A 24,826-nucleotide genomic window follows, 5' to 3' on the forward strand; every position below is an offset into this window, starting at 1 on the left:
TCAACATCAGTAAATAAATAAATAAAACCTGAGTGGGAGGAATGAATAAAAATAATTAAATTTGGTATAAATTATTGTAAATACAAAATGGAAAAAGGTGGTATGGATTGGAAGATCGTCGCGTGGCTTTTGTCGTGGCTCGGCTTGGATTCAATATATCAACTCCTATCTCATATGGCGTCCTCCCCCAACCCTATAAATAATAATAATACTCGTAAAAGTAGGTTTTATAATATTCAACCAACTTTAAAATTATAGGATGGGGATTTTTTATTTATTTTTTTTTAACTATGAATCTAATATTTCCTTGCGTTATTTTCATTTCAAAAGAAAATCAATTCAATGCCTTAATTAGCTTAAATCAAATAGGGAAAATTTTGCTAATTTAGTGGCGACAAAACTCAATTGATTCAATCTCTGTAGATTCAATAATTACTGTGTCAAATGTAATATGTCCAATTTCTTTCCTGCCAAACGTTGATAAACTAGCTAAAGGCCATTAATATAATAAAAGTGTGTTTGGTAACTTTTTTATTTCTTCTTTATTGTTTTATCTTTTTCCATTAAGAATAGGTGTGTGTGATAACGTTTTTATTTCTTATCGATATCTTGTTTCATCTTTTTCCACCAAGAAAAAAGAACTAGGTTTAGTAGAAGTTTCTTGCTTCTTGATATTTCTTAGCATGTTTGGTAACCATTTATTGTTTCTTGTTATGTGATATTTACTTGTGTTATATTAAATTTTTTTTTATCAAATATTCAATTTTTTTGTTATTTTTATTTTTTTATATTTATTATGCATTTTATAAATAAAAAGTAATAGTATAATGTTTTTATCTATGTTTTGAAAAAATTAAAAAACTTGTTTTTGTTATTTCCAAAATGTCTAGACAATTTCAAAAACATTTATTAAAAGTGAGAAACTAGAAATATCAAAAGTTATGAAATATTCCAAACTGATTTTGTTATTTTCAAAATATCTTTGATAATTCTTAAAACTGAGAAACTAGAAATATGAACAGCTATGAAATACTATAGCTATATTTCTGCATAGTTAGAAACAAAAAACAAATCCAAGGACTAAAACGACATTGATGGATATTATAATTAAAGAAAAGTTACTAGATGATATCAGGTGCATTGAAATTTCAATGCATATTAATGACTAATTAAATGTCCTTAATTGGTTGGAAAATTAATGCAAGAAAACTCTAGGATGGTAGGATTCATGCATACATATGATATGCACATTATGTGAGTCCACAACTCCTACATGCCATTGATGTCATTGCTTACATACATTTTGAGAATTTAGTCTTCCATTATGATTGAGATTATCTTCTTTGAAAAGCTCTCCTTAATTATATTATATATGTTTTGATACAAGACAGCCTTCCCTTAGCCTCCCAACCCCAAACTCCTATGGAAAAAAGCAATCTCATATACTTTTATATATGAAAGTTCATTGGTTTTGAATAAGTATGAGAGACCATCAATTTATAAATATTCTTATGTTTTTTCATGGAATGGTACTTTTACATGGCATTAGGGTAAGAGAAATCATCATTATTTTTCTTCCCTATTTCATCTAATTAATTAGCATACAAGTTTGGATCCGGTAAACTAAATTAACTTAGGGATATTTGCATGTGACAAATTGGTCCAAAATAATATAGCAAATTTAGTACATACAAGCTAAAAATATGACCCAAATTTCCAATAAATTATCAACATATCTCAATTTTGCATGTTTATCTGCGATGATGGACCCTATCACCCATAGACGTTTATGTATATAAGCTAATCCTACAACATTTAGTGTCGGAAACATATAGGAATTACTAATGCCTAAGGTAGGTGTAGGTGACTATTATGGAGTTTGAACTCATTTCCTTCCTTTTATCCCAATGGATAGTTTGGGTGGCTTGGAATTTCAAGGAATAACTTTGAGGTCTTTGGTTCAAGGAATAATCCTGAGTAATAAAAAAAAAATTATTCCCTCCTAATTAACCATAATCCTTGGACCAATGAGCCACCCATAATAGTCTATGTAGCAAGCGTCTATCACAACAGTCTTAAAAAAATTATTACATTCGCAAAATATTATTCTTTGTGCTCATAAAGCAAAATTATTTGCCACTTATTACAATTTTTAATATCTTATTTGAGTTCATGTTAGAGGAAGAATGAAAAAATATATATTGCATGGTTAATTTAACCTTAGCATGTTAATTAAGTTGCGAAAAATTCGGCCCAAAGATGCACATACATCATTGATCATACCAATTTAAAAAGGTAAAATGGAGTTGATTGTGTATGCATGTGAATGTGTCGTTGTATGAGTGCATATAAATAATATCTTAGCCGCCACACGCAACCAAATATTGCTTTTGATTAGAGATTTTCCTCTCTTAAGTTTTTTAAGGAAAAGGAATTGAATTTGTTGCTTTGCAATAATTAAAATGTATACCAATTTTGTTTAATTTAATGAAATGTTGCCCAGCTGGTTTTGAATTTGTTTCCTTGTTGTTTGTAGAGAGATGCGTTGGAAGATTATGGATTTGTTCCTCTATCTAGTTAATATTGTATTGAAGAAGACATCAATATTTTTTTTGAAAAAATGAGTGATCACTTCATTAAGGTAGGTAAGGTAGGGAGGAACATACAAAAACCAAAAAAAAAAGTCTAAATTAAAACGCTCCCATCCAGAAAGATGATAGTTACATCATAATTTCAAAAGAATACATCAAATAAGTTAGTTTTGGGCTCGTTTGGTAACGTTCACATTTCCTGTTTCTTGTTTCTATTTCTTTTTTTTTTTTAGAAACAGACTTGTTTGATAATCTATCTTATTTCTTATTTCGAGATTTTGAGAAACGTTTCCAAAAAAAGAGTCAAATTTTAGAAACTCTAGAAAGTAGTTTATTTTTACTCATCCCGGAAGAATTTTTAGTATAAATACTATACATCGTAGTTTAGTTACTAAAACATGTATGTGGTAATTCCTCTTCTTCTATTTGGAACCCGGTTGGTTTTATATTTTCTATTTGTTAAATTAAAATTAATTTTATTTTTTTATATTTTCTATTTGTTAAATTAAAAATAATTTGAAATTTATTATTTATTTAGGTTAATGTTATTATTTTTTAAAAAAACTATCATTAAATTAAAAATAATTTGAACATTTATTCTTTATATATTTTTTTAAACAAAAATATATTTTCTATTTATTAAATTAAATATAATTTTAAGTATATTCTTTATCTAGCTTATTATATTTTTAAAAATAGTTTAAAAATGTATTATTTATTTAAAACTAATAAGGTATACTTTTATATCAAAATAAATTTATATTGTAAATTATATTTTTCTTTAATAAATTATATTCTTCTAGCATATATTATATATTTTTATATTACATCTACTAAATTTTATTTTAGCTATGTTCTAAAAAATTAAAAATAAAATAGAATTGATATATATATCATTGGTCAAGAAGTTAGGGTGTTCAAAAAACCCAACTCAACGAACCCGACTAACCCAACCCAAACGGTAAGGGTTGAGTTAGGTGAGATGAAGCATCGAGTTGGGTTGATCTCGGGTTCAATCTTTGAAAAATTGGGTTGGATCAACCCAACCCAACCCGAATTTATGCATATATGTGTATTTTTTAATTATATAATAATAATAATAATAATAATAATAATAATAATAATAATATATTTATCTTCAATACCAACCGTTCATTTAGTTTTAATCCTAACATTTCATTTAAGATTTTCATATTATCTTCTTTCATTTTGTATTTTATCTCAGTCGTCCATTGAGTTTTAATCCTAATTCTTTGTGGCCGCGTGATAATTAAAAATAAAAAAAAACACAACCCAACCCGAATATATTTGGTTGGTTTGGGTTGGGTTGACCATCCAATTCAAACTCGATCCTCTATATATACCAACCCGAAACAAAATCCTACCTAACCCGACCCAACCCAACCTGTGAGCACCTCTAGTTCAAGTCTCAAACCCACAAAGTGTTTACCAAAAAAAATAAGAACAAGGAATAGTTATCAAATATATTTTTGTTTCTATTTATTTATTTATTTATTATTATTACTATTATTATTATTATTATTTGAAAGAAACAAGAAACAGAAATAGTTACCCAACGAATTCTTATTTCTAGTTCTAAAAAAATTGGAAACAGGAAACAAGAAACGAGACCGTTACTAAATGAACCCTTCACTGCCAGTTTTTCCAACTTGATTATCTGAGTTGAGACATATTAGAGACCATTAAAATTCAATATTATCAATTTTTTTAATATCCGTGAGTGTCCGGATCAGCTTACGCATACTTCGATTAATCTCACACGACAACCACCTGATCCTACAATTTGGTGTCGGGAGACATAAAGGGATTATTAATTTTTAAGGTAAGTGGCCATCATGGAATTTGAACATATTCCCAAATTTCAATATTATCAATATTAGACACTAATTAAATAATTCATGGTTAATTGATAATTTTAGTGCCACTCTTCCTTACCACTTTTGACTTTTAAATTTTGTTGAGTACAACACGTGGGGTCGAGGATTGAATTTACAATCTCATGATTGGAAGTAATATGCCAACTTTTTGACTTTTAAATGGATGGTGGCATCTCTTCATAGAATTGTCATTAAGTTTACTGTATTTTCCTAATATTATTTTCTAGAAAAATGATGTAATATTACATAAAAATTAATATTATTATATGAGTACCTTATATATTGTCATGTGTAGGGACGTATCCAAATAATATAATTTGAGTTGGGTCGGATATAAATAATATTTTGAAACCAGTAAATTATGTCTTAAAATAAAATAAAACCAGGTAAGTGCATTTAGTCTTCTTTTTATTTTTAGTTCAATTGATAAAGAGGTGGGAATTTTTTTTCCTTTTTTTGCAGGTGGGTATAATAGATATTTTATTCACTTGAGTTACGTTATCGGATGTATACTAGGAGCATTGAGATTAAGATATCCTAACTAAGTTACTATTATTATTATAAACCACTACGAAAATTATAGCATACATAGTAAAAATAAGAATGCATACAACTTAATTAGTAATTCGTACTAAAAATAATTTAATTAACAATTGTTAGGATTATGATTAATAAATATCTAAGTTAGCCATCAATTTATAATCAATAACTATCACATGAAATAAAATTATATTAGACATTGTTATTTAAATTAATTAATATTGTAATAAAAAATAATTAATGATTTATAATCTTTCAAATATTCCGTATTTGTAATTTTAAAAAATGAAATATCTATAATTAATTTTAAGATAATAAAATTTTATAAAGATTTAGGGTTTTCTATTTTTTAAAATTAAACTTTTATAATAAACATTTCTATGTGTTTCTTTATTTGTCATTTACCATATTAAAAATGTTTTCATAATCTAGCCCATGTTTTATAAACTCAAGAAAAAAAAAAGTAGCTAAAAATTTAAATGTATTTCTAAGATGTATTTCTAACTATCATATGTTTTTTTTAAAAAAACAAAAAGACAATCATAAATTTTAAAATAGAAAACTAGAAACTAATCGTAGTGTATGAGCTGAAAAATGAAATACCCATTTAAATTTTCAAAATGATTCTTTAAGAAGGTATACCTGTGTAAATATGAAATTCTATTTTGTCATATTTTTGTAAAATAAAATGAATACATATTAAACATTAAATTTTCAAAAGAAGAATTTGAGGGGCTATATATATAATGTATAATTTTAAAAATATTTAATTGTATTGAATAGTTAATATTAGAGATTAAATTTAATTACATAACCTAAAATTACACTAATAACCTCAAGTGAGAATTTTCCATGTTAACTAATTGGTTGAGTCAGTCTTAGCCTCCTAAATTGGGCTTTTCTTGAGTAAATATATGTATAAGATTTTGAAAATGATGTCAACTTTTCTTGGATTCAACCAACCACGTGATTTCATTGATCAATTAGACGTTTGTCAGCCCATCTTAGACTACAATTAATATAATATTATACAAAACGATATTTATCATTATTCATTATTGTTTTATGAACCCCCTATTATATATTATTTAAAATACGAAGCTTTGATATTTATTTTTTCTTTAATATTCATGAATACTTTTAATCTAATCAACCTATGTTACATAATAGCTATAGAAAATTATTTGTTTAATCAGGTTGTGAAAATTCTTTTTTAAGTTAAATTATGACCAACAAAAACACACATGAAAGGATAAAGATAAAATTTATTAATCTCTATATTTTTAGGTCGTACTAACAAAAATCTCTATATTTTTAGAAAATTTAATTATAATTAAAACTTTTATTATATAACCTCGATAATTTATCCTTGGTGATGTATGTTTTTAAAATCTTGACCACTTATATTCACTAGTATTAGGTCTTTTTTAGTTAGATAATTGAGATTAATAATTCATAACATATGATGATAGAGATTATTGAAGTTTAAAAGTATACCGTGACAATGAGATCGACACAATTAGAAAAATCAAATAGCTGGAAAGGTATAAATAAAGTCTTTTTGAAGACATTAAATTGATCTTAACAATAAGGATAGGCATTATAACGGTAATAAAATTTTAAACAGTAATTTTGCTTGCTTTTCCAATAAAGTCAGCTCAAAATGTCAAGGGCAATGATGTGAAAATGGTGAAATTGACTAAAGGAAATTAGCTCAACTTGGATATATTGGATTCCCCTCATAATATAATGACAGACCTGGTCCAACTTGCAACCTTAGCCTTTTGCACTTAAAAACTCTTTAGAATCTGCTTTTGACTTTAATTAGAAATATACATATAGATAATTAAGGAAAAAGAAATTGAAGTTGGAAACTTGAGCATTTTTTGTGCTTCAGTTTCAAATTTGTCATTTCCCATGATATAGATTCCTATACTTCATCATTTGAATTCATAATCTCCAATAATATAATAATATTATGAAAATTATGGTTAGATTTTTCCACATGCAAAATAGAGAAAAATCTCCTAAGAGATTATTAAACATTGATGTGGTATTTGTCAAAATAATTGATTTGACCATCATGTCTGAGAAAGATGACAAAGACACGTGTGAAAAGAAAAAATTGTAAAAGCTTTTGTATATATCGTGTGAGTAATGTATGCATGTACACTCCCATAATTTGTAAAATGAAGAGTCTTTGTTGTAAGTTTCTTCTATATGAAAAGTAAAATTCCTTGTTAGATGAGAGTCTTATTTGATAAATGAATTATGATTAAGGTCAAAACTCTCAAGGAAAAGTCTATGATTTAATTAGTAGAATTCATGAAAATAAAGTCTTTTAAGTTGAAGATGAATTTGTTGAATAGAAAATACCATTATATCCAATCCAAGAAAGTTGTTGATGCAAGAGACCCTAAGCTGTGATGCTATGATGATGTATTCTCAATTAAAACATGTATCGAACATAGATATATGTCTTTTAAAAGATAATTCAAGTGGTGAATACTATCTTGATTATGGGATAACTATCGATCTCTTTAAAAGAAAGTTGATTTAATTGTTCCATGTTAAATCGGGTAAAAATTTTCAAACAGTTATTTTAAATCAGAGGCGGATCAAAATTTTTTATTAATTTCTTTTAGCAAATTCAAAAATATTTATGCATACCAATCGAACCATACTCATATAAGTGGAAAATACCCTTTCATTTCTTACTAGTGATAAGCTTTAAATGTAAATATTATTTATCTCTCATGGCTATAACTATATCATGATGAGTTCTAAGATATGTTTTTTAATTATTGGGGTATGACACGATAGCAAGAGCTTTAGGCTAGGTCTTGGAGTTCAAGCATGCATGGTACTAGTCACTGTGTTGTTCGATCCAAACAACGAATCCCGATTTATAGGCATCCACAGGCTAAAAGCCACACCGTATCGATTTCAAAAAATCAAATAAAAATCTATTACATGCAGCTTTAATATGAAATTCTTGTTTATGGGATAAAGGGTCGATCTAACCTAAAGCAGAGTGATTAAATTTGATATATAAGTATTGAAAGGAAATTGGAAGAAGGATTTGATCCAATTTAAAAATTAAAATTGGTTATTAAGATATATATGTGTTGATCGGTTGGTGGGACCGTGGGATCTAATCATCGTAAGCAAGTGGTACGTTTTTTGTGTGTAATAATGCGAGACAAGGCTGGTCCAAGCCGGGAAGAAGGAACAGGAATACCGCTGTTCAATGGTACAGCTGATGTCTAATCCCAACAATTATTATATTGTCCGCACCATTTCCAAGACCACGAAATGGGGGACTCCCTCTCAACTCTCAACTCTCAACTCTCTATTTCCATTTCTATTTGCATTTGCCTTTGCCCTCTCAGAACTGGAACACTTTACTACAATGGCAACCATGTAAGAACACAAAAAAAAAAAAAAAAAAAAGAAAAAGGAGGGATTGGTGTTTTGGTGGTGTTGGTGTTGGGTTATTTTTTGCTTCTTTTTTTCGTTATTTGGTTGGACTTTTATGAGATGGCTGTTTATGTGGGAAACAAACTCTGTAGAGATGGAGAAAAATATGGCAGAAAGCGGCCATTTTTTGTTTATGCTTTAATTGCTACGCCCCAACGAAGTCAGAGCCAAACTGTCGAGTAACAACCTACCTTCTTCTTCAATTTAACTTCCATCCCTTTCATGGAGCTGGGGAGAAGTAAATTTCTTTTCTTTTTCTTTTTCTTTTTTTTTTATATGTCATGTGTTTGTGTTCATTGATTTTCCAAGGGAAAAGATGGTTGATGAAGATGGGGGATGAGGTTAAAATCAACGTCTAGGATGCTGCTGTCACTACAGTAAAAACATATATCCCACTCGAATTTCAAGTACAAAAGCATGGTTTTTTTCAATGGTTTTTCAAGTACTATTTACTACTTTTGGCTTTAGATTTCGAAAAGGTTGTGAATTTCAATGAAGCGACCCACGGGGGGTTTCCACAAACTTCTCTGAGGAGCTAACAATGTCTCAACTGAGAGGGGGAATTATGATATGTGAAGAAAATATTTCATTATTATATATGTGGTATTTTGAAAGTTATGCAAATTTAAGTTTAAATTAGTTAATATAATACCATTATAGGAGACTAGTTGTCTTAACAGAAAAATAGTAAAAATTGATCTAAACCTTCGTTGTGGAATAATTAATACTATTCGTATGTGGCAGCCTTTTGGTTATGTGGGCTTAACTTCAAAACTAAATAATATCATATCCTTATAAAAATATGGAGAGACTGGTTGTCATGGTAAAAACAACACTCTGATGAAACATTAGATAAGAACTAAAAAAAAAAAAAAAAAAAAACTTTGAAAGATTATGTTTTACAATCAGCATGGATGTGTGGCCCGTATAAGAATGAGAAGAAGAAGAAGTTTTCGCTTGGATGAAACTAGAATTTGGGAAAATTTATGATAGAAATGGGAGGTTGGTTAGAGATAGACATTAATAATAATTCAGAGAAAGTGAAAAACTTGAAACAAACGAATTACTTGAATGAGATTCGATTCGAGGGGAAGAAAACCAAGTTTCCCAAAATACAAATTTACAAACCCCTTTTTGTTTCCCTTTAATGGTTATTGGAGGCAATAGTGGTGTCTAGACTGAGCAAAAGCAGCAACATTATTATTCTGCGCCAAACTTGGTTCAAAATCTGAAGAAGAAACCAGCGGATAAACCAAAGAGCTCATTTCCCCCAAACTGGTGCTTTCTACAGAACTACTTCCCACGCTACCACCTCCCATCATATTATTATTATTATTATTCTCCATTCCATAAAAATCCTCCACTAACCCATCTAAATTCTGCAGCGGATCTCCAAATTCACCACCACCATGGAACATTGCTGCTGAAGGATCCTGATGAAAATTGTTCACCCCAAATTGCATATTCTCTGACGAAAACTGAACAAAATTTGAACTTTCGAAGAACAACGGATCCTGGGTCGTCGTCTGTGAAATCTCCACCGGGTTTACCATTTTCATCACCAAATCCCTAAGATCTTGCCCACTCGAATTGGGTACTGCAAAATATGGGGTTTGTTGATTCATCATTGACACTTCAGGAACTGCAACAATATTGAAATTCTTGTCACCATCTGATCTCTTCAAAGTTTCTTGCTTTATGGTATGAAATCGCCGAGCCAGAGCTTGCTGCTCCTTTTGCTGCTTTCCCAGAAGCTTCTTCTTTAGTCTCGTGTTCCAGTAATTTTTTATGTCATTATCGGTTCTCCCCGGTAACTGTGCTGCGATTATAGACCATCTACACAAAACCCAGATCAAAATTCAGCTCAATCTCATCATTAATTACATCTAATAAAAGGTAAATTTAATTAATTAATTTACCTGCTACCGATGCTTATGTAGAGACTGCAAATAATGTTATCTTCTTCCTCTGAAAACCCTCCATGCCTGATGTTGGGGCGGAGATAATTCAGCCATCTAAGGCGGCAGCTTTTCCCACATCGCTTAAGACCTGAGAATTTGACATAGATAATTTGATCGATCAGTGCTTCAAAATTAGAGGTAAAATTTTAGATTTGGGATGAGTAAAGATTTAATTTTTTTCTCTGAATACCTATTTTCTGAGGCAAGGCAATCCAGTTGCCGCCGGTGCCGTATTGCTCGATGTAGGCTTTGAGTTTGGCATCTTCTTCAGGCGACCAAGGACCTTTTTTAACGTTGGCTTTGTCACAACAAGGAGCTCTACCCATGGTTTTGGTTTCCTCTGTGTGCTGTTTTGAGGTTTTTAGATGTTTGGAAATATACCCAGATAACGTTAGGTTTATGTGTATATATATGTGTTTGTTTGGGATGGAGAATATTGGAGAGAGAGAGAAAAAAGAAAAAGAAAGAGAGAGAGAGAGTAGTAGCTGGAGGAGAAGAATGCATGGAAGGGGTCTCACACAGGATTTCAAAAAGGGGTTTGGGAAAAAGATCACAACTTTATGATATATAATATAGTAAAAGAAATTAAAGATTTTTAATCTGCCACAATTGGAGACTTATTAAAAAAGCCTTCTTTTTTTTGTCCTTGACCTTTTCCCCAGAGTCTTATTTTTCAATCATCCAGCCACCCTCTCTCTCTCTCTCTGTATCATTTAATTAAGTTGTGTACTGTTTTACTTTTACAAAACCCATTTGGGAAAATAAAAAGATTAATTAGAAAGAAGGTAAATTAATGAACTGTTCAGGGAGAGGAAGAACGGTTCCAAAGTAACAAAAGTATGAAGAATATTATGATATCATGGTTTGTGTGTCCTGTGGAAGGAATAGCCACTAAAACTAGTAAAGTTTTTTTGAATTGGTCAGGGAAAGTTGTTCGTTCCCTCTCTCTCTCTTTTTTTTTTTTTTTCCTTTTTGCTATGGAAATTTAAAAAGTTTGACATGACGGTGGAGAGCATTTACCTGCAGGAGCATGGCTTTTTTAGTACATAAGAGATTTGGTGTTACTGGGTATGAAGAATCTTATACTTGTTCTGCTTCAATTCCCTCCTCTTGTCCTGATCTCTTCATTTAATTGCTTCAAACTTATTGTGGCAACCAAAACCAATTACTACCCTATGCTCGGTCATAAGTATATATTCATAATTGAATTTTTACCCACTTACCATTTGCAAAAGTTGAAAAAATCAACAGGGTATTTTCAAATATATGCAGTCAAATCAATGAAAAGGGAGTCCAGTTCTCGTTGGTGGGCACCAAAACTGCAAGGCCTGGGTCCGTCGTGAAGAGAGAAAATTAGAACCAGCGACCTGAGGATTCTATAAGAAAATGTAAGCCACAGTTCTAGAAAGAAATAGAACATAAGAAGACATTTGGAGAGGAAAATAATCGTTTTCAGAATAAGGGTGTTGGTATTAATTACTTCGACATCAATTAACTTATTTTCAGTAAAAATACGTTTTAAGCACTTTGGTAAAAGTGTTTAATAAGACACCTCACTTTCATCTTTGATTTTGTACTTTTTGAACTACTTATTTTAGTCAGAGTACATAGATGACTTTTTTCAAAATCACTTTTATATATAACTTTAAAATAGGAAGATTTATAGGAAGAAGTATCTTTGACATGGTCAAAAACATTCACAAAAGTTGCAACGTAACATTTATGCTAATAATATTGTTCACTAGTAGGTAGATATCATGGTTTGAATCCATTCCCTCTAATTTTTTTTAGAATGATGGTTAACTTTCTCATATTAATTTTTATAGATTATGCATACACAAATGTACCTTTCTCTAGGATCTATGTACTTTTTTTTTTCTGCATAATCCAAACATGGGCCATGTTTATTAAAATCTTGAATCAAACATTTTCTCTAATTATAAAGAAATAAACAAATACTGTGTGTTGGTATATTATTAAACAATACTTTTTCTCTATGATTTTTCCTTTGGGTATCTTTGTTACTCATAACACTTCCAAAACTAGACATGTCCTATGGTTACCGATTTATTTATTTCAAGCTAATATATACTTGGGTTTAGTTGAATTTATCCTCTACTCCCCAAGGAATATGCAAAATGTAGAATAAATTGATGAACTAAGTAAAGCATATGACAACTTTTAAAAATGTAAAACTCATTGTATAAACATATTGATGCAATTAATTCTTCAAATTAAAAAAAAAAACGACAACAACTAATGGAATGCCAAATATGACGTCTTATATATGAAAACAAAACAAACTTTAATTGGAAAAAATGAAAAATCTAGAAGGTAAGACAATAATAATGTTTAGAAACAATGACATAAACATGTGTGAAAATATGGGTAATTTTCGTTAAGGTTGGTGACCCAAAGTCGTCAAGAAACAATTCAATTCAAAATTTGGCGTAATTTAATTTGGATATGATAACAATATATAATAATTAATGAAATTGGAAGAGGAAGAGGGGGAGGGAGAATAAAATATGTTAAAAGACAAAGGGAAAAAGTTTGAAATTATGGCAACAATAATGGGAGTGGCACTTTTTGGTTATCTAACAAAAAGAAAGGGAAAAAAAAAAGAATTGAAGGAAGACTTGGTGTGAATTATGAATTATATGAGGAAGATAAATGGATAACAATGAGAGAAAACATAAAAGGAGAAAAGATTATATGGTTTTATGGGCAATACCCAATAGACAAATGGCACATGTCATGTTGTGGGACCCAAAAATGGTGACTAGAAATCTTGACAAAGATGCAGTGCCTTTGTTTTTATGAGAATTGGTAGCAGAAGGGAAAGGAGGCAGCCACTGTCAAATCAATTGCGTCACCCTATTGGACCAACTTTCTTCGTCTCTTCCCCACAATAAAATAATTCTTTATATTAATCTTTCTTTTCTTTATAAATTATAATATCACTAATCGAATCTAATCTCTATTCCCTAATTTCTAACAATGCAGCATTAACTTAATACATAGAGTTGAATCATGTGCATACGCAGCTGACTTGACTCTGCCCAAAAATGGTGGACACCAGCACCTTGGTGGAGATAAATATGTCATCCAAATTGGTCAAAAAGCTTCATTAATATATATAATACAGTAGTTAATCAATTTGTTGATGTCTTAATTTCACCCCCTTCTTTTGATTTTTCACCCAGCTGGGTTCATTTTCTTGTTTATTTAATTATAATTAAAGCACATATTATTGCTTTGTCAACACCAATGGAGGAAATGGAAATGGTCTTCTTGGGTTGGCTTCTCTCTCTCTCTCTCTCTCTCTCTCATATAGAATGGTTGGTTGTGTTTTTGTGATGTGGGATTTGCATATATGCTTTGAAATCTTTGGTTTTTCAGTGTTCATATTCATTTATGGTCTAGATGATATAATTTTTTATTTTTCTACTGTTCTGACTAAGTTATTTGAACTGAAGTGGATCTTATTATATAGATATTAAAGCATGATTAATGTATAGGTAATTCTTGCCTCCATCTAACATCATATATGTTAAAGGACTTATTTGTACATCTCTATATTTCACTTTATCAAGCTTTCATAAATGAATAAAACACCCATACATTTTTTAAACTTTTAGGTATTGATGATAATATAATATTGAAGAAGAACGTCTTCAAAGCATTTGGTTTGGTGTACAAAAATTAGATTTAAGTTCACTCGAGTTAATAAAATTCAGTTATGATTGGTAATTTGGGTATATACGTAAGATATTTTATTATCAATATCATAAATACAAAAACGAGGAAAATAATAAGATGCTTAGAACTCCTGAGTTACACAAATGTTTCTATAACTCTAGTCCTTTTTTAATGCAATAATCAAAAACTACCTAAACCAAGGTTTTTCCAATTTTAAATTTAACAAACTCAACCATCACATGTTAAAAATTCATTTATAAATCTATTATTGTCAGCCAATTTTGATAAATTGATAATGAAGAAGCACAACAAATTTACCACTAAATTCAACATCTCAAATGATTAGATTGAGTTCAATATTTATTGGTTTTAGTAATTGAACTTTAACTAAGGCGATTTTTTATTCAACAAGATTTTGGAAATCATAGTTTAGTGATAAAACATCATCTTTAAAGTCGAAAGTTCAATTCTCCGTTGGCACGTTTTTTTACTAAAAAAATAGTTTTTTTGTGTATGTTTCTGGATAAATAACCTATTTATGTAAAGTTTACAAGTGGATTTACACTTTTTATTGATAAGGAGAAAGTGAAGAAATACATACTGGGTTTGTTTTCGTACCATATTGAGTTCTTCTTCTTCCTTCTTCCCTTTTTTTTTTAATCCAGTGAATGGGATTATCTTAATTAAATTTAAACAAAGACGTGTCTTGACTACCTATATATTATTTTTAAAAAAATTAACAGACTAATCTGCAGGAAAATTATGAACATCTAGAACCACGTTAATTAGTGTAAAACCATGAAATATAATGAATAACCCCTTCAAAAAAAGAGCAAACACACGTCTGAGATTTCTCCACACGTTTCCTAAAAAACACACACAAATTAACACTGGAGAAAAATCTATGTAAGAAAACACCACATTTGCCATATTTGGTGGCCATAAAAAATCAAATTTATATATGATCTCATGCTTCGCTAACAATTTAGGAACCAGTCTTCCAAATTGACTCTCCCAATTCCAAACACACACCCTTATAATATAAAGTACAAAAAAAAAAAAAAAAAAAAAGATTTATATATATTTAGAAATGGCCACTGAAACTGAACCCTTTTCCATGGAATCAACTTCTTGTTGTTCAATAAAGCTAAGCTACTCCGCTACTCGGTTTCCCCTCCACCATCTTCTAGACCCAGGTGTCCTTTTGAGTTTAAAAGAAGAAACACCCATTAATTTTATTATTTTTCTTTCTTTTTTTCATTTGAAAAAAGGGAAGGTGCAAAGGTCAAAAATCAAAAAGTTAAAATAGAGATGAAGACAAAATAAGAAATTTTTTGAAGATTTCAAAGTGTGAAATTAGGGAAATGCTGGGCTGTGGGTGGATGACAAGATGGAATGTGTGTAAGCTTATTTTACTTCCAAATTTGACCTACTTTTGGACTCCATGGGCAAGAGGACAAACCTTGAGGAAAATGAGAAAAAATTAATATTTATTATTATATTATTGTTATTATTATTATTTGATGGTCAATGAAAGATTGATAAGATTGGTTTCCAGCTGCTTTCATTTCATTATCTTTTTCAGACTGGTTTTTTGGTAGCAGCTTCTCTTTTTTTTTTTTTTGTTTGGTCGTGGGGTTTGAAATTATGGGAAATTGTTTTGTTCTTTCTTTAAGAGATGCTAAACAGTATGAATCTATACATGGGAATAGAGCAGAAATAGAATAGGGCACCAAACCTATACTTGTAAGTTAATTGCACTACTAGACACCTTTCATTTTATATGTCATTTTAATATTATTTAGATTAAATTAGATGTTTTGTTATAATAAGAACGCTCCTACACAGCAAATCTACACAGCAAATTGAGTATGGTCAATGAGTTAAGATATATATTTTGATCAAAAAGTTAGAGATTTAAATTTTCATCAACACTTCACATTTCAACTATGAAATTTTAGAAAAGTAAAAAATTGAAAAAACTTCCCCAGATACTGTTTCTTTAGTCCATTGTCTCTGATCCAAACTCAACCCAACTAGGAACTTTAAAAGGAGACAAATTAGTTTAATCCGTTGTAATTTACACATTTAAAACCAATAAAACCTATGGTAAATTGATATTTTTCACCCAGAAAAATAAAAAATAGTTGATAATTAATCAAAGACCAGGATATTTGGAACCATTATTTCATATAAAAAAAAATTGTTATGTTCATAGCATGATACACTTTCTTATCGAGTGAGATTTCTATCTATATTTTTATAAATTGAAAGATTCAATATTGATATTAGAAGATCAATTGTCATTTCTAGTGATATCATAGAAATGTTGACGATATTGAACCATTTGAATAAAATGGTGTAATTAACTAAGGCAGGGCATTGAGGCATGGCAAATAATCTTGAAGCTCAATCTAGTTTGAGGTGAGAGCGTCATGACTTATTAATCGCAGTAAATGGATACGTAGCATGGTCAAATGCATCACGAAGGATTCAATCTAGTCACAGATCACCCAATTGAAGACTCTGTTATGTATTAGTATGTACCCATTTTTCTTTAAAAATTTCCATAAACATCATCATACAAAAAAAAATAAATAAATAAGACCTCAGTAATATTTATTTCATATTTTCATGTCTTATGGAATAAAAGAAACTACAAGTTCAAGGAGTGCAGGTTCTACTGCCTAACCATATTTCACTGACCATGGTTAAAACTCAAAAGACTGCATCAATATCTTTGAATGATACACAAGAAAAATAAATGATTAAATAAGAAACATGAGTGCTTTATGGAAGTCAACTTGGCCAAACTTTAGAGGAAAAACATTGCTCTACTGAATCAACCCACAATTAAACAATTCAAAAATTTTCTAGGCCTGTCCCAATCCTACTTGTGAATCAAATTGGTGTGGCAGTTCACCCAATTCAAAGACAAAGCACAGAGTGGAATTCCTTGCACGATAAACTTGCTCAGAGGGTTTAATATTAAGGTCTAGCCAAGGAATTCAGCAAATAGTTTTTGATATTTGTCACTTCCAGTTCAAGCCAAATGCAGATACAGAAAATCTTACAGTTCTTGAAACATTTTCCAAAACTATCTACACCGTTAATTTAGACATGAGAAAACTACAAAATCTCTGTGGCTAGCCAAAAAAAAAAAAAAAAAAAAGGCAAACGAGGATTCTACAATGTCACCTCATATACCTACGATAGACTGACAGTCCAATTCATCTTATCTTCCGTAAGGCCCATTTGCAATCTGGTAAGCACAGAATAGAGTTGTTGTGAAACAGCTCCAACACCATCCCCATAAGATATCCTGCAAAATTCAGGCATCAAATCAATACATACAAGGAGAATGCTTTCATGTCTAACACCCAAAAACCACACATGTCCATATCATTGCATTGCCCCTACTCAAGCAACTGACGTCAAAAGAAAGCAGGTGCATCTCAAAGTCAAATGATTTTCCATTTCAAGTCCATTTGTGCGGCAAAAGTAATTTATGGTTTGTGTTATAATAAAGAGTAGAACCCGATTATTTACCAAGTGACAACCTAACTTAGTTTTAAATCTCGCAAGACGCTTAATTATAGAGTTTTGATGAGATTCTGTGCATTAGTACTGATACGTTGGGAAATCTATGGGAAATCTATGGTCTGTGTTGATGAGACTTAATCCCACTCTAACCCTGTTGCAATCTCTTCTAACTCAAAAACAAATGAGTACGGAAACGTGTATTTTCAATCAGAAGGCAAATTCAATTTCCCAACAACTCATTCCATTGTCTAAAGGTCTCGCAGTGTGTCAAGATATTGTTTCAGAAATTTGTTACAGAATTTTACCTTTTTCCGAGATATGTGATGCTGCCCACAGGTGATATAACCACTGCTGTCCCCGTACAAAATACTTCGTCAGCGTCAAGTAACTCATCCACTGCCACAAATCGTTCCTCAACCTGCACTCATTCAAATCAGTGCCCACTTCTTTTTTTTTATTATTTCTTTTCTCTTAATTAATCATTTTACCAATATAAACAGATTATCTTTATTTATCGGGGTATCCAAACAGCCAGAAGGATGACCAACTTAATCTTATTTTATTCCAAAAAAAAATATAAACATGCCAATTGAAATCTAAATATCAGAAAGTACACGTGAAAATTATTTGTAAATATACCTTTCTATGTTTCAGAACAAAAAATCAATAGAAATATGATTGGTTAATTCTTTTGTAAAACTTGTTGTCCTTAATTTTCTAGCATAGTTGTCATGGATGGTATGTTATTTAAAATAATTTCAAATACCTTTTCCTTTGAAAGGCATCAAAATGGGCAACTAGGCTGCCTCTACAGCTTGCCCTGAATCATTGAACTAAATCAGGGTGGTTTTTTTTTCATTTATTTATTATTTAAAAAAAAAAACCCCCATTCTTTCATTTATATACAACTGGGCAATAAAAAATTATTAAAAGATTTAAACCCAAACCAAGAGGAGTGAAGACAAAAACAGGGTGGCAATAACTATTACTACCTTGGGTTGACAAGGTTATGAGCAAAGCAACATTCTTTACAAAAATAAAATTATAAACATAAATATAATAGAAGTTATAATGGTCAAGAACCTGAAATCCAAGGCTACGAGCAACGTCAATTATACTCTTTCTCGTAATTCCAGGTAATATTGTTCCTTTAATGGCAGGAGTAGAGATCACATTGCCCTAATGAGAGAAAAAAGATAATAAGGTGCCGGGTGCAATTGCATCAGCAGATCAAAATAAATGTCAGGTGTAGTCACGTGAGCACTACAATATTCAATTTAAAGATTTGTTGAAGCAAACAGAAAATCGCAGACAGTTGATAACAAAAATGCAACAGGGAAATTTCAGCTAGCAATTATCAAGGTAGCCAAAAAAATTTCAGGATATAAGATTAGTAAAAAGAAAAGTTGACACATTACATAAAACTATTAGTGACGTGTATCATGCAGCCCCCTTAGTCAGATAGTAAAATTTTGTAGAAATAAGCCCAAAGTTGAAAATTAGTTGATCCGGAATAAAGGCGGCTAGATGAACATCCGGTTGTTAGTATAGGATTGAAACTTCTATAACCTATAAGGGGGTTTTAGGTGAGGGTTTAGGTTTTGAGTACATTTGGCTTAAGATGCTGAACCTATGTTTGTTCTGTGGGTTTGTCAAGCATGGAGTTTGTTGGAAAAACTCATGGATTGTAACAATACTCCAAACCTACTCCCCCAAACCTATCGTGTTGGAGGCTTTCTGGATGATTCCATTATATATATATATACACACACTTTAGTAGAACGTTTAAGAACGTTAAGGTTTGGGAATAGTAAAGTCTTGACTCGAGAAATGAAACTTCTCATTGGACAGTGAAGCATAAGATATCCTCGGAAGATAGGACAGCCAAACCCTATTTATTGGCTGATTTCCAGTATCTTTTGAAGTAATGACTCGCATATATCATCAGGGGAAGATCCCAATTGAGTCCTTCGTTATTCAAAGCTTGATAAATTAATCCTTGGGACCTAGTAGCTATTATTCTTTGCTTTGAAAGTTTCAGCTGTCATTGATCTCTATCTTTAAAATTAACAACACATAATAAACAATTTTAATGGAACTATGAACATTCGGTACATCTTTAATAAGAAATATGCTGATCGAACCCCCTTGGGTTCTTCGTTTCCTAAGCTTTTACAATGGCTAATGGCAAAAGTTCACTAATGGCTGTTAGTTGGTTCGATGCCTCAGTTACCTGGAATTTAAACTGTAGAAAGAGTCTTTTCGACTTTGAAGTGAATGAGTGGATCAATCTTGTTCTTAAATTGGAAAATGTGAACCTATCCTTTCAAATGTTAAGGACCGAAGACCTTGGTTATGTGATGACTTAAGAAACTCCTCTTCTAAATCCTTTCACCCTATCCTATGAAGCATGAACCCTTTAATTTGGATAATGTGTTCATGTATGTCGTATATTGGAAAGTATTGTTAAGCATAATAGACACGTGTTAATAGAATAAATTGGGTACAAGTGCATATTTGTTAGAGATGTGTGGAACACGTGTTAAGCACAACTAACATAGGTTGGATACTTAATAATATATATCTAAACAATTATTGAGCACTAGAACTTTGGTGTTCGGAATTTTATTAAGTTATTTATTTACTTTCAAAAATAATGGACATAAAAAGAAATAACAAAAATAAAACCCGAGGAAAGGCCCCTTTTGATGTCGAAAATGGGATAATTCAAACTAAAGGAAATGGGATGATACAACATCATCGATGCAAAGCCCATTTGGAAAAACAAATACCATAAGAAAATTATGGCCAATGTACGCTTCACTACGCATTTCTTTGTCTTATTTTTCACTTCTTAAAAACACTTCTTCGAAGAAACTTTTAACCACGTTTTTGAAAAGTAAGGTACAAAACAATGAAATTTTAATATTTCATACAAGAGAAAACTAAAAACAAAATCGCTATTAAACCAACCATTCTTTTGGTCCTTGGTCGTTGGGTATTAACATACGAGTTAATATCCAACAAAAAACATCCTTTTATGGGCAAAAAACATCCTTTTATGTTTGTGCCCAAGCAGGTGCTACTTGTGTAAGAGAAGTAAAGTGACAACCGGCTATATTTTCTGCACTTGTATTTTCATCTCAAATTTGTGTACCAAACTGCATCAGATTTTCAACTAGGCGATGGATTTCCAAACACAAAAGATTATATGGCTCTGTCCCCTTCTATACATCCTCCAGAAAAATTCAAAACTAATTTGGCTTAATCTATTAGAACTATTCTGTAGAATGTGCTTCTTTAGAGGAATAGAAGGTCTTTTTCCAGGCAGTGAGTCTGTCTATAGATAGGATGGATTGCTGCATCGAGTCCTCTTTTTGGAACTCTACATTGTAACTCAAGATTGTCTGAGTCACCCTAAAATTCTGTCGGTCTTTTACCTTGTACATTTTTTTTTATTAATGCAATTTGTTTCTTATTAAAAAGAAATAATAAGAATGAATACTTTCTCAAAAAAATAATAAATAATAATAATAATTGAATAACTATGGTATCAGCAGAGTACCTTCACAACAAAAATATTGCATGATGAAACCTCCTCGAGATATTTTTTGTGCACACAGTCAAGGTACAAAACATCAGAATAGCCTTTTGCTTTTGCCGCAGATTGTGCCTTCAGGACCTGAAATTTAACAGGCAGAAAATGATATCAATCATCCCAATAATAGGAGTAATGCACATAAAATACAAAGCATAACAACAAAATTTTTCCCACCAAACTATAATTTTATGGTAGGAACATCGTTTTAAATCCTTCAGCTCAGAAAAAAACAACATAATGAAATGAAAAGAACTTGATTCCCGTCATCCCTCAAGACACAAATTGAGGTCTTTTACTAAAAACTTAAGATCAAATGACACGTTTTTTTAGATAGGAAGTGAAACATGATTGCATCATTCCAAAATATAACCAAAGCTTTATGCACTGGCCCTGGCTCATTTGTGAAAATATTGCAAATGTTTATTCATTGTTGAGAATGTATCAACTGTTTCATAACCCTGTATGAAAAAAGAAAGTTCATCAATCAGAAAAACTTGCTCACCGCAGCATAGTTGCCAATGGTTTTTACACCTCCAGTGCCTCCAGGTGTAGCACGGTGCAATTCATGCTCAATAACTAAATTTATTGGTGCAATACCTTCCTGTAGTCAGAAATAGATCTTAAATTTTGAGGCATATGAAAAAAATGCATTGCGACCCAAAAATATTAAGAGAAATTAACTTATGAATAAGTGACATCACATGTTAATCTTTAGACAAAGGAAATAACCTCACGTTTGGCAAACAATAATAGATCTTAATCATATTAATTTTAACAGTTCTGCTTCCAATTCAGCAGAGGAAGTGGGTTTCTCAATTTCATCAATTAGAAGTTGAGCATTTTGCCAGATAATAAAGATCACATTATTAGCATCAATAATGCATTTAAGTTGAAACCCCAATTGTGTATAAACAGTCTGAAAAAAAAAACACGTGAAAACGCCCAATAAAAGTAGAATTACAACTTATGAATATACAAAAGGACGAACCTTAAAATAGTTTCCAACAGGTGAAACATAAATTAAGAAGGTGTACTCAGGAGCAGGAGCGAGACCAAGAACTGCTCCACTACCCATCAGTAAAGGTCTGATGTACAATGAACCCTTACCTGAAGGGGGTACCTGAAATGCACGGACAGCTAATATGAGATTTATCATCATAGACTACATCCCAAACAAAATGAAAACACAACGTAAACAGTATTATTCATTACCCAACGTTTGTTGGCCAAAACAGTTTCCTTCACCGCTTCCACAAACTGACCAACAGTTGGTGATGGCATGCACATCCTCTCTGCACCCATCCTCATCCTCAATGCATTTTCCTCTGGTCGAAAGAGAAGAATAGTACCATCTTCTTTTCTGTAGGCTTTTAGACCTTCAAATAATCCCTACTTGGCGAGGGCAATATTTGTTAAGTAAAATATAATATCTTATAGATTTTTTTTAATAGAAATTCAATCAAAATAATTTAATAGCAATTCAATCAAAATGTTATCCTTATACTTAATGTATGACCACAGATCATAACTGAATGTAATGGTGTAGATCCTCAATGGGAAGTTGAATTAGTTCACAAATGCAACCGATCTATAACACAACTACAAAGCCTAAGTACTTCTGTGGCCAATGTTCCCAAAAACACACCAAAAATCTCCTTCAACACAATAACAATTTTTCCAACAAACGTATCCACTTTCCTTCCTTTTCAGAAGGCATTCTGACCATTTCTAGCCACTCATTGAGATCCCATCAATGCCACTTTGTCCCTCTATTTGTTGTTCACTAGAATATTTGACCCTTCTACAAAACTTTCTGGAAAGCTGTCCACTGTTGAGATCAGATTTCAGTTATAACAAGGATAAGACCAAGCTCGAATAAGAATGAATGAGAGCAGAGCTGCTTAAATGAAATGGAGCTTTCTTAATTATCTTTCAAGTGTTTAGTGAGACCAAACCATGACACTTCATAAATAGATCATAAGATAAACTTCAAAACTATTTAACAAAAACATCATACTTAAAAGTAATTGAATGATCCAACCTGCCCATAATTTAAGACTCCAGCCGAAGGATTCAATTCAATGTTCCCAAAACGTTGTAATTCGCCTTTGGCAAAGTTTCCACCTTGAGAACATTTCATGACATACATATAATCGGTAGGAATTATCCCAAAACCAAGGTTGTCCCAATCTATGTCAGGTACTTCCGCTGCATCTTTGCTGCAGAATTACATATATGTTTGTGGAAATCAGTAGAATGTAAAATAAATGTCGTCATTACAATCATCATGCTTATAAGACGCAGTGTCTTGAAAGGACAACTATTGATACCCTTAGTGTGATAATATGAAAAAAAAAAAAAAAAAAAAAATCCAATCAACGATTTTACTGGATTTAATTTAATTCTAAATGATTGATGTTAAAAATAACAGGCCAAATATTTTCCCAAAACTGCATGGAGATAATGCAAATTGCATATAAATCTGAAAACATTAAATGATAAAAGAAATTCCTCCTTTTCCAATCAAACTACATTCCCATTTTTCCATCAGAAATTTAATCTATTCCCGTATGGAAAAAATGCAAATTGCATATAAATCAGAAAACATTATGAACTAAAATGTGATGAAATAAATTCCTCCTTTTCCAATCAGACTACATTTCCCATATAGATCGAGTACTTCGCCAGTAAAGACGAATTCCAAAGAATAACTGTACGTTACACAACAATTCCATGCTCACCCAGAGCTACAAAAACGGAGGAGAAAAACAAGAATACAGAAACCTGCGCGAGTAAAAATGAGAGTTTTATCAGAACCTGGGGGGAGAAGCCGTGTGACGAGCATTGTAGGAAGGAAAATGAAGCTTTCTCTGGAACTGCAGGATGAAAACAATGAGAATGGGAAGAAAAAGCGCAGCACCAAACCAAACGAATACAGGAGAAAAGGGAAACAGAGAAAGACCTTGAGAAACGAAGGAGACGAATGCTTTCCATCGAGGGAGGAGGATGAAGATGCGGAGGAAGGGATGAAATGGGAAGAATGGCGAGAAGAACAAAGCAAGTAATTTGGCTTCAGACCAGTAACGGCGGCGCTGCTCTCCATTTTTGTTCTCTCTAAGTTCAGAAATGGATTCCACGCTTTTCCCTCTCTGAATCCTTCTCTCTAGATACCAAATATACAAAAAAAAAAAAAAAAAAAAAAAAAAAAAAAAACTTCACCCAACTAAATTCGTGGCTTATTATTTATGCGGACACAAGCAAATTGTCGACAAAAATGGGGGAAAATAATAATAAAGAAAGCAAACCAAATTCAATTTTTTCTTTTTATTTCTGGGAATTCCTTGTTTTTCTTGCAAGTTGCAATCTTTTCTGGCCCCTTTTATAAAAAAAAGATTGGCGTATAATTTTTAATTAATTTTTTTCCAATTGAAGGTAAATTGTGCCTTGTGAATAAATATACGGAGAATGAAGTCATCTACAAAGTACAAACTAAGAATTTATTTATTCTGA

The 24,826-nt window shown here is 31.2% G+C and overlaps 2 protein-coding genes across 2 annotated transcripts; both read right to left on the reverse strand.

Moving 5' to 3' along the window:
* Positions 1-9,474: 9,474 nt before the first annotated feature.
* LOC111005778 (transcription factor MYB36) lies at positions 9,475-10,994 on the reverse strand. The gene is made up of 3 exons (XM_022277406.2): positions 10,661-10,994; positions 10,429-10,558; positions 9,475-10,345 (listed from the first exon to the last, which is right to left on the reverse strand). The coding sequence occupies exons 1-3, from the start codon at positions 10,794-10,796 to the stop codon at positions 9,661-9,663; spliced, it is 951 nt and encodes a 316-aa protein (XP_022133098.1). The 5' UTR covers positions 10,797-10,994; the 3' UTR covers positions 9,475-9,660.
* Positions 10,995-17,128: 6,134 nt separating this feature from the next.
* LOC111005883 (branched-chain amino acid aminotransferase 2, chloroplastic) lies at positions 17,129-24,504 on the reverse strand. The gene is made up of 10 exons (XM_088124746.1): positions 24,279-24,504; positions 24,134-24,192; positions 23,358-23,535; positions 22,529-22,705; positions 22,305-22,436; positions 21,819-21,917; positions 21,281-21,397; positions 18,799-18,894; positions 18,021-18,133; positions 17,129-17,494 (listed from the first exon to the last, which is right to left on the reverse strand). The coding sequence occupies exons 1-10, from the start codon at positions 24,417-24,419 to the stop codon at positions 17,380-17,382; spliced, it is 1,227 nt and encodes a 408-aa protein (XP_087980872.1). The 5' UTR covers positions 24,420-24,504; the 3' UTR covers positions 17,129-17,379.
* Between the last annotated feature and the right edge of the window lie 322 nt (positions 24,505-24,826).

This window comes from Momordica charantia, assembly GCF_013281855.1.
Source record: "Momordica charantia cultivar OHB3-1 chromosome 1 unlocalized genomic scaffold, Mcharantia_2.0 BLBB01000001.1, whole genome shotgun sequence".
Taxonomy (NCBI): domain Eukaryota; kingdom Viridiplantae; phylum Streptophyta; class Magnoliopsida; order Cucurbitales; family Cucurbitaceae; genus Momordica; species Momordica charantia.

What these genes read in the sequence shown, in the direction of transcription:
- LOC111005883 (XM_088124746.1), bottom strand. Translation starts at nt 24,419, where the DNA reads ATGGAGAGCAGCGCCGCCGTTACTGGTCTGAAGCCAAATTACTTGCTT. An exon ending in TTTTGGCCAACAAACGTTGG is followed by an intron (nt 22,437 to 22,528) that starts GTAATGAATAAT and finishes CGTGCATTTCAG; the next exon opens with GTACCCCCTTCAGGTAAGGG. An exon ending in CTGTTGGAAACTATTTTAAG is followed by an intron (nt 21,918 to 22,304) that starts GTTCGTCCTTTT and finishes TTCTGACTACAG; the next exon opens with GAAGGTATTGCACCAATAAA.
- LOC111005778 (XM_022277406.2), bottom strand. Translation starts at nt 10,796, where the DNA reads ATGGGTAGAGCTCCTTGTTGTGACAAAGCCAACGTTAAAAAAGGTCCT. An exon ending in TGCCTTGCCTCAGAAAATAG is followed by an intron (nt 10,559 to 10,660) that starts GTATTCAGAGAA and finishes TCAAATTCTCAG; the next exon opens with GTCTTAAGCGATGTGGGAAA. An exon ending in TACATAAGCATCGGTAGCAG is followed by an intron (nt 10,346 to 10,428) that starts GTAAATTAATTA and finishes GGTTTTGTGTAG; the next exon opens with ATGGTCTATAATCGCAGCAC.